The sequence below is a fragment of the Zeus faber genome (genome assembly GCF_960531495.2).
Source record: "Zeus faber genome assembly, chromosome: 12".
Classification (NCBI taxonomy): Eukaryota; Metazoa; Chordata; class Actinopteri; order Zeiformes; family Zeidae; genus Zeus; species Zeus faber.
The window spans coordinates 23057034-23067267 of NC_137196.1; the positions used below are offsets into that span (position 1 = coordinate 23057034).

At 45.2% G+C, this 10234-nt stretch overlaps 1 protein-coding gene across 1 annotated transcript; it reads left to right on the top strand.

Moving 5' to 3' along the window:
* Window positions 1-172: 172 nt before the first annotated feature.
* Window positions 173-5408, top strand: ints15 (integrator complex subunit 15). The gene is made up of 8 exons (XM_080010788.1): window positions 173-262; window positions 1171-1371; window positions 1490-1711; window positions 2763-2928; window positions 3688-3965; window positions 4061-4298; window positions 4431-4470; window positions 5074-5408. The coding sequence occupies exons 2-8, from the start codon at window positions 1177-1179 to the stop codon at window positions 5294-5296; spliced, it is 1362 nt and encodes a 453-aa protein (XP_079866914.1). The 5' UTR covers window positions 173-262; window positions 1171-1176; the 3' UTR covers window positions 5297-5408.
* Window positions 5409-10234: the final 4826 nt, after the last annotated feature.

Here is a 10234-nt window from a genome sequence, read left to right on the forward strand (position 1 = left end):
CATCACATAGTGAATAATAACAATGCATAAAGGAAACCGTTCAACACGTGTACGTTCACATGTACATTCCTGTTATTTCCCACTGTCACCTCTTCCAGTAGCGCTGCTTCTCATCACTATTTTGCCCCAAGTGGGCTTCCGTAGTAGGAAGTAACGGCCGCAGCGTTGCCGTCCCCGCGGTGTTTGTCGCGGCTTTCTTTACCGCAAAGCTTCATTTATTAGCTTGTTCGAGCGGCTTGACGGCTGAGAGGCTGAGAGGCAGGTAGGCGACGAGACCAAGCCAGCCACTTTCACATTCGCTCCACTATTCCGGGCGATAGTTTGCGAGATTTGGACGTGTGGCTTGGTTGCTAGCAAGCTAACGCTATCTAGGATGCGATTCTTTACCGGCGCTGCGCTGGTTTTCGTGCACCTGAAACACCGCTCCGTCCAAAGAATTATGGTTTTATCAAAAATGCGCTTCTTATCCTGCGAACGTGCCCGTTTCTCTGTCGGGTTTTGTGCATGGGTGAGCCGGTGTCCTTTCAATGGTTAAATACATACAGATAGATGGGAAACTGCGGTGTTTGAGCAGCTCACATCAAAACAATAGGCAATAATCATACATTAATAAGTAAATAAAAAAAGTAAATATCCAGTAAACCTTAAAAAATAAAAACAACAAAACAAAACTGAAAGAATCCAGTGCACAACAAACCTAAAACGCTACGATACAGACCGAAAAGCGTCTGTATCGTAGTGTTTGGCGATGCAATGTTTTTGGTCTTTTTGGCACCTGAATAAAGCTAAATAATGACTTGATGCATCTATTCTTTACATCCCTACAATATGCAATCAATTGCATAATTATTATTTTTCAGGATACTTCTTCTGTCACATGCATCTCACAAGTGCAGTGCAGTGAAATGATAAACGTGGTAAACAAAAGGTGCTGTGCAAAATAGATTAGGTGGAGTAATAAAATATATATATATATATATATATATATAAACCATAGGCTACATTTTAACATAAATATATAGATACATATTTGTGTGTACAAATATGTGTGTATGTATTGGGGACTTGAGGATACTATCGCAGTGTGGGGGAGTAAATAGTTTTTTTTCAACAGTAACGTACAGGGGTAAGGTGGAAATAATTGATTAAGCCGAGTGTGTTTATTTCCAGGCAGCGATGGGCGACATCCGTCAGTCGTTGCTGCCCCGCGATGTCCTGAGTGCTGCCAAGGAGCTGCTGTACCACCTGGACATCTACATCTGTAACCTGGTGCAGTCGGGGAGGCAGCCACCCCAGGTCGACGCCAAAACCCTGGAGCTGGTGGAGGAATTCATTTTGCACTCGCCCAAAGACAGAAACATCCCGCCAAGGGTAAGACATATGTTGGTTAGGCAAATATACCAAGCAGGCTTGTAATGAGTGGGCATGTCGGCTCGACAGTAAACTTATTGGACCCTTCACCTGTGGGCCTGTGCGTGCGTTCTTTTAGAGGATGAGCGCTCTGCAGGAGCTCCAGCTGCTGGAGATCATGTGCAGCTGTTTCCAGGAGCAGAGTCGCGACACCGTCCGTCAACTCATGTTCTCCGCCCTCTTCAGTCTCCAAGGCAACCAGGCCGACGACAGTCGGATGGGGCTTCTCAGCAAACTTGTCTCCATGGCGATTGCTGTCGGCCGGGTGCCAATCTTGGAATGTGCAGCTTCATGGTTACAGGTGTGGATTCGAGCATGCGTACATACAGTGCACACATAAATAAACACACCGCTGAATACTCACAGGGGTTTCCTGTGATATATATTAAAATGTCCATGGGATCACATTTATATTTCCTTGAACCAATCCATTGGAGCTTGATTTAAGGAAATATTCAGATGTCCATGGGATCACATTTATATTTCCTTGAATCAATCCATTAGAGCTTAATTTAAACACACAAAGCATGGGCACGCACATTTTAGTATTTTTAGTATTTTTAGAGCTTATTGTGCGTAATCACCGTGTGTCATGTCATTTCACTGCATATATGTATGACCGTATGTATATATATGTGACAAATAATCTCTTGAACTTGAACTTTAACAGCAAAATAGACTTTTACAAAAAATTATCAAGTAAATTAGGGGGTACTTGGGGGCGGAGGCAAATGTTGGTAGATGCTGCCGCCTAGTGGCAGAAATAAAAGGCTTGCATGCTGAAAATAGCCTTTGCGTTGTTAAACAATTATTTTTACAATCCTGTGAAAAATCATATATCTTGGCATATTATACAGCATACTCATAGCATGTAAAAGAAAATCACCAACCTGAATACACACAGATGCACAAACACCAGAGAGAGACCAGAAAGGCTAGCAGAATCATGATGAAAAATGATTTACATCATCATTTAGCGCCTCCACTATATGTAGAAGTAGCTTTTCTTCTTTGGTTGTTTGCTTTGAAACTGCTGTAACAGTTGAGAAAATTGCAAATCTTTCTAGTTGTGTGCTCATGTCTGAGAGAATGTGTTGGTTTATGTATATTTGTGTATGTAAGCATTAAAAACAGACAGGCTTTATATTATGTGCGTGACTGTCCATATGAGAATCTGGCACGGTGAAATGCACCAAATTGTGTACCCATGTGCCCGTGTGCGAATTTGGATGAAAACGTGTGTGTGTGTGTGTGTGTGTGTGTGTGTGTGTGTGTGTGTGTGTGTGTGTGTGTGTGTGTGTGTGTGTGTGTGTGTGTGTGTGTGTGTGTGTGTGTGTGTGTGTCCACTCCAGAGGACCCATCGCGTGTACTGTGTGAGGCTGGCCCGGGTGCTGGTTGAAGACTACTGCAGTCTGGTGCCAGGCTCGGTGTCCACCCTGCAGAACATCCATAGCTCCAGCCCACGCTTCTGCTGCCAGTTCATAACCGCCGTCACCACGCTCTACGACCTCACCTCAGGTACAAACGCAAAATTATGGATGGAAAACACTGCATAAAACTGAAATTTACATCTGTATTAGAATTAAAGAGGCCATTTAAAGTGGGAATCCATAGAATTGACTGTGTTGGATGGATTGCACTATAAGACCCTCGTTATTTATTTATTTGTTTGTTTTCATGGTCACTTGAGGTGGTGGGGGTATGTTTTCAACCGAGGGCCCTGTTCTTTTTTGTGAATGTTCAGCCATAACATATCAACACGCTGTTGTGGAATTATTAAATTCACCGTGGCTGCCTTTCACTTCTTGCGCCTGTCCCATCTTTGCGTTCTTGCTGTGAAAAGCCGGCTCCGCCACCAGCAAATGGAATGGAATGGAAATACACATATGTAATGCCAATTCATTGAATGGCTGTTTCTTGTAAATTGCCAGCTAAAAAAGTATCAAATAGGGGATTTTCTAACCAAATAATCTTACAAATTAACAGTTTTAGTCATTTTTTCTCTGTAGTAAACGATATCGGAAAATAATAACCATTTTTCCAAAGGCAACTTCAATTGTGGTAGCCAGTTGTGTTCTTAGCTGTTTTTTTCCTTTTACCCCTCCTGTTTAACGGGTAATTTCCAAGGAAAACACTTATTTGCTACCTTCAATGGATGTAAAACCCTGTAAAATTCTTGACTACAGTTTTGTGTAGTCTTTGTCCTTAATCAGGATGTGTCTGTATTTGTTTTCTCTCTATGTGTGGGTGTGTGCGCCTGTGTACGTGCACACGCAGAAGAGCTCACGCCTCCTCTAGAACTCCTCCAGATGATCGTGTCCTGGCTCCAAGACGACCCCCGCCTCGTCCTCATCACCTTCCTCAACTCCCCCCTCTCCAGCAGCCAGCCCATCAGCGCGCTGGACCTCACGCCGCTGGGGGGTCTGGTGCGCTGGTGTGTAAAAGCCCCATTGGTGTACAAGAGAGACAAAAAGCAGGCGTTGACAAATGGGCGTGCGGAGAGCGAGTCGGAGGCGGGGCCCCTCTTCTCAGCCCTGCACTTGAGTGTTTTACAGGTACGACGTGTACAGGGTCAGTTTGCGTATCTCAAGTTTCTCCTTCGGCTGATTTTAAGGTTGTCCCGACCATCCCCCGCCTCCTTCCTCCTCAGGTGTTCATGCTCCTGCCCAACATTTTGAACGAGAAGGGGCTGTTCGGCCGCCTGGCGCTGCTCCAGCTGGAGTCTTTGGCCGCGCTGACCTCCGACCTCTCCCGTCTGCTGGACCAGGCCGACAAGCACATGCACACGTCCTCCGCCGACACGCAGGCGCACTCGCAGCTGGCCCTGGACCGGCTGGCGCAGGCCCTGCAGGTGGCCATGGCCAATGGGGCGATTCTCTGCTCCAGAGGTGAGGAAGATGGGAGGGTGGGTGAGAGTGAAGTAACTAGTCGCTGAGTTTTGAGGAATTGGAATTGGTTATTAGTTTGTTTCGCTGTTGGCTTGGACGTCCATGTTTAATGTTGTCTCGTTGCTTCCACAGAGGACCTGAGGGCCATTTGTTCTCGCCTCCCACACAACAAGTAAGAACCAACAGCAATCAATGGCCTTTTCTTATGACACTCCTCTACTTACTGCAAGTAGTTAAAGGATACAGTAGGTTCACCATTTTCCAACCCAGGCCTTATTAAAATGTCGGTTCCCGTCATTTACAACATGTTCACAGCTCTACCAAGCCTCCAAAAAGCCTGTTACCTTTAGAAAAAGAGAATTAAGGGAAATCTCTGATGATCTCTGAATTCTTATTTTTTAAATTACGAAATAATTTCATTGGAGTAGGATTAAAATGTTGAATTGGTTTGAGGTGGAAAGTCACGCCTGGAATATACACATGGTTTTGTCAAGGCCTAAATCTGGATAACTGCCCCTACTAATCCATACAATTTTAAAACAATGAGGCCGAATAAGTAAACTATATATTATATATTTAAATTTGTTTATATTGTTTTATTCATTCAAATCTATTTTAACACAATTGTTGCCATATTTTCGATGTAACGTTTACTCTTCTGTTTCTAGTTCTTGCATTTTTCTGCATTATTGTTCTCTCTGCTTCTTTTTCTCTATGTCTGTCTGTCTGTCTCTCTGTCTCTCTGTCTCTCTGTCTGTCGGTCTCGTATCATCAGTTTGTTGCAGTTGGTGATGTCGGGGCCGGTGGTGTACTACACCAATATCCACACTCCTCCAATGGCCTTCAGCCCGCACCCCGCTCACTCCCCCATCGCCTCACACCAGACTCATCAGCCCCTTGCTCCCCACCCTGTCTCCCACCCCTCCCCTCCCCTCCCCCCGTACCCCTCCCAGCCCTTTCTGACGGGGATGCCCTTCCCCTTCCGCCCCAACCACTAAAAGAAAGAACAGATTCGCTTGGAGATGGAAGTTGTGTGTGTGTGTGTGCGTGTGTGTGCGTGTGTGTGTGCGTGTGTGTGTGTGTGTGTGTGTGTGTGTGTGTGTGTGTGTGTGTGTGTGTGTGTGTGTGTGTGTGTGTGTGTGTGTGTGTGTGTGTGTGTGTGTGTGCGCGCCTCAGAGAGTAGGATGGACTGTATCACGTGTTACTAAGATGTCAAGCAGAGTTGCTTTTGGCCAAGTGTGGTACCATGGCAACATCTTTGTCAAATAAATATTTTTTTACACAATTTAATTGACTACTGCCGATAGATAGATAGATAGATAGATTTGTCCCAGAAAGGAAATTGCAATTTTCTCACAGCTCATATCTACACAATAGGCAAAATTATAAAGGAATACAATAAAAACATGTAAAACAAAAATGGCAATATACGTAAAATTTGGAAAATGTGCAGTTAATATACAGTGTGTTTTGAGATAACTGTGCCAATATACACTAAACCTAATGAGAAACAATAGGTATAAACTAAAATAACAGAAAAAATTATTTGAAATGGAAAAAGACCTGAAAAATTAAAAGGTCATGTCAAAAAATGAAATATGTGGTCCTACACCATAACTTGTGAAATAAGCAGTGAAGCAGAAAGATTAATGTACACTAAACCTGCCATTGAATATAACCCTTAAACAGTAAATGTTTTAATATCAAAATATAACCCTACACTTAATTACACTTTAAGGGTGTGTGTGTGTGTGTGTGTGTGTGTGCACTCGCCATGTTCTCCACTGGTGGTCACTGTTGTCTTATTTCAAGTTGTGAATACATGAGTCTGATACGCAAAGATGTATTTAGAATTTAAATTTGGCTGTTGCACAGTACAAGATGGCATGAAAATGGGTATAATGCCTCAAGCTGAATATACTTAGTACAGTATAGAGATTTTACCAGTTGTAATACTTTGATCTTGTTAAGTTATGCTTGTAACAACACCTAATTCTACACAAGAATCTTATTTATCAACAAGGTGAACCGTGAATCAAAACAACTATTAGTTGATGTCAAATTATTAACTGATATCATTTGTAAAAAATATTTTCCCCCATCATATTGTCAAAAAAACAACAAAAGGCACATGGACAGTAATGGCGCACCCGGCACAAGTCTTTGTGACCTTAACTTAAGGCATGGCCCTGGCTCTGTAGCGAGCTTGATAAGGTATCACCGCTTCACAGCACACCGTGGGATGGTCAGCCCACCCAAGGTCCCCCAGATGCTGTCACTCCGAGTGGCTGTTGCATCATCCAGCATAGCCACTGCATCGCCTGAATGGACAATGTCTCAGAAACGTAGTGAAAATGTTCAGGTTTAGCTAAGTGGTATCAGAATACACAAACTCACATGGATTGTAAGTGTGTGTCACATTAATATACGGCAGTGCACATTGTGCTTCTGTGCGGGTTTTACTTCCCTGTTTTGGAGAACCCGCACCTTTATGAGTTTCAGAGAAGGTGGAAGTAATTTCTGACGAGAATTTCTGTTTCCTTGTCGGTTTAGTTTTACAGCCCTGAATCGAAGCACAGTCTCACCGGGGCTTGGCAAGCCTACGTTTCACATATAAATCAACAGCATCCTGCTGCCTCAACCTCCACCCTGGCAAGTGATGCGTTCGCAGAGGCGGTGGGGTTGGTCACCGGGTTAGTCAAGGCCTCTACGGTCTTGATGGATGGTGATGTCAGTGCGGTGCCCGTGGTGGTAGTAAAGGATTTGCACTGTGCACGCATACATGGAACAGTGACGGGCTGATGGTGCCTAACGTGCGTATGGAGGGGTGGGGCGGCTCTGGCATGCCGGAACGGCGTGCCACAGTGTTATGGCCCTGCCCAAGGTTTGTGTGAAGTTGTTTGGCTAGTTCGGGCCCCGTGTGTGGCCCCATAATTATCAGCACATGGGATCTAACATCAGATCCTATGTATTATGGTCTGTTATTATACCCGTACTCTCATCATCACTCTCACACATGATTTGACAAGCATTCCCATAGATAAGCAACGTTGTGTGGAAACGGGGGCGAAAGCCGACTGGGCAGGTGAGTTTGACAGCTTAAATAGACTCCGCCCCATTAGGGCTTGGTTACCTTCAGCGCCATACGAGTCATCTGCCAGAACAAGCTTTGCACGCTCGGTTCTACCTGGGGTGGTTGGTACAGAGGCTTTTTTTTTTTTTTTTTTTTACCAGCGGGGCTCGCGAGTGGAACGAAGATAAGAATATCTGCTCTGAATGCGATGCGTTTCTGTTGGGCCGGCGGAAGGTGCCACAACTGATACTGTTCGTGCGAAAAAAGGCGGGATTGTGCATGTGCGGGGCGTGTCTCAGCAAACTACCAATAAAAGGGACGGGGCCAGCTCCTAGTCCTCTTGTTGAACTCTGTGGGCTTCAACACAAGTTGCAAGATGGTCTGCGGTAGAGTGATCTCAAGTTAACGATTTGCAAAATCAATAATACACACTTACTTACTTACTTACATGAGGAAAAAAAAGTTTTATTGTCAAGCTATTTCTCAGCTACCAAAGGATCAGATTCTTTCCCCGGAACTAGAATTGGTGTGCAAAAAAACACATTCCTGGAGTCTGGCACAGCTCCGGTCTAGTCTGCACAATAACCTGCCAAAAGTTTCACCCCTTTACATAAACCACAGTGTGAGCTGAGGTAGCTGAAACCTTGTTTCTACAGCAGGTGCAGTGTGGCCACTTTCATTTGTGTGTGTCAGCAGCACAGTAATCATGAAAATTGGTTTCCTGTGGAAGAAACATCGCCAAGGCTAGAGACTACGTCTGATGCCGAGTCGTGGGAGACAACGGCACCACTGTGCATGGCCGTGTGCGTGTGTGTGTGTGGCACGGTGGGGGGCTTTCCAGGTTGAAAAATAAAACCTTTTTTTTTTTTTTTTTAAGCGTTGGTAAATATGCAAGTATGTAAATGTGCCGGTTTTCCACAAGACCATCTGTATTCCACCCTGCGAAACCTGGGTTTATTTCCTTATTTTAATATTTCATACAAACGTACCGGTAGACATACTTGAGGTATGGCATGTGCTCTACATTAGCCCTGATCCATTGATTCAATGCTCTTTCATTTACAAAAAGTTATAGGTTTCCAGTTCAGTTCTCTCTTTGCTCTGTCTCTATGGGGCCATGAAACCACAGGAAAGCCTGAAACCATGGTTTCAGAATTAAGCAATCCGCCGGGTTCTTAGGGTTTAGATACGTTTGCAAGCCGACGAGAAACAAGTGTTCAGTGAAATGCATCTTCCATTTGGAGAGTACGTTATTACACTAAGTGCATTCATCATCTGCTAAAAGCTTTTTGTTTTTCTGCTGATCCTCAGCGGCTCCTCCTCCATTAACGGTCAAAGTTCCCCTGCGGGGCTGCTTTTGGGGCTCTCTCTGTAGCTGCTGTGAGACTGTGCATGTCGACTCTTCTCGAAGAGAGGAAACATCTCTGATCCGCAAAAAAACCTATCATCACATAATTTACCCTTTAAAAGGAAAAAAACAAAGAAACAAACATGATTTGAAGCGCGATGATTTGGAAGAAGAGTGAAAATTAAAGGTTTAGTGGGTTGGGGCCTCGCGGCGGGAACGGGTGGGAACGCCTCCTTCTCCCACCGTCTCTGGTGCGCTCGGTGGGTGGCGGCGCAGGCGGCGAACAGGTGGAGGCTTCAAAGAGGATCAGCGTCGTCCTGGAGGAAACAAACATCCATCCGTCCATCCATCATCCTTCTCAATAAGCTGACTTCCTTGTCTCTTATCTGTGTGTGTGTGTGTGTGCGTGTGCGTGCTGATAATATGTGCTGACAAACTTCACCTTGAGGGTCAGGAAGGAAGTTTATAACTATAACTGGGTGGAAGGACATTAACACGCTGGACACCCCAAAATGTGTCCGATTTGCAGGTGAAAACATCTAAAAACATCAGATATCAACACATAATGTGATGAATACGCCCTCTCCTACACTATATGACCTGCTTGGAAGCCTGACACGTGTGTGTGTGTGTGTGTTTGTGTTTACGGAAAAGGATCAAATGAAGACAACAAAAAAAAAGGGCGGACAATGGTCGATAACAGATTTAGAGAAGGTTGGGCTGCTTGCGGCCACATTTGATATTTTCCGTGTTTATTATTATCATTCTTGATATACATGTATTTTTAGAATTCCAAGAGAAAATTATTTTTGAGAGGAGGAAAAGCCGTATCTCCTTCGACGACTCCCCCCCCCCCCCCCCCCCCCCCCCAAAAAAAAACCTCCGCGAGGAAGACGCCATTCCCACTGTCGGTGAGTGTCGCTCGGCGGCTCCGACGCCGTCCTTTGGAATAACCCTCCACGCTGGACTTTGCATTCTTGGGCTCGGAAGACGCGCAGCTACAACAACGGTTTTACTGAAGCTTAATGCCGCGGACCTTTCACAACTCTAAATCCTCGACTATGGGGCCGCGGCTTCCAAAGCGGGGCCCGAATAAATTTCCGGGGCGAGTCAGTTGTTTTTGTTGAGCGGAGGATTTATCCGTCTCGCTGTCGGCCGGAGAACATGCATGGGCGCTGCGGAGGCCGGGAGACAGGAAGGCGTGGCGCGCCCCCCATCCCTGTTTGAAATGTGGTTGCAGTGTTTATGGTCTGAGTTCAAGAGGTGAGACGGTGTTTAATTGATGCCGCTGAGCTTGAACACTAATTACACGTCCTAAGCGGGTAACGGTACGTGGGAACGATCTCAGATCACCTCAGCAGGCTTAGAGCCCGAAACCTGCCGAGATGTATAATTTGCAAAAAAATGGCCTAAATAGCAATTACCGCGGCGGCGGTGAGACCCCTTCGCGTCCGTTTCCGAAAACAATAAAGCTGCGTAGAAAAAGCAAACACCGTTGCAAAACCCCCCGCCTGT

Coding starts and splice junctions, on each gene's coding strand:
- ints15 (XM_080010788.1), top strand. CDS start 1,177: ATGGGCGACATCCGTCAGTCGTTGCTGCCCCGCGATGTCCTGAGTGCT. Junction 1,712..2,762: donor GTGCAGCTTCATGGTTACAG/GTGTGGATTCGA, acceptor TGTCCACTCCAG/AGGACCCATCGCGTGTACTG. Junction 4,471..5,073: donor TCTCGCCTCCCACACAACAA/GTAAGAACCAAC, acceptor TCGTATCATCAG/TTTGTTGCAGTTGGTGATGT.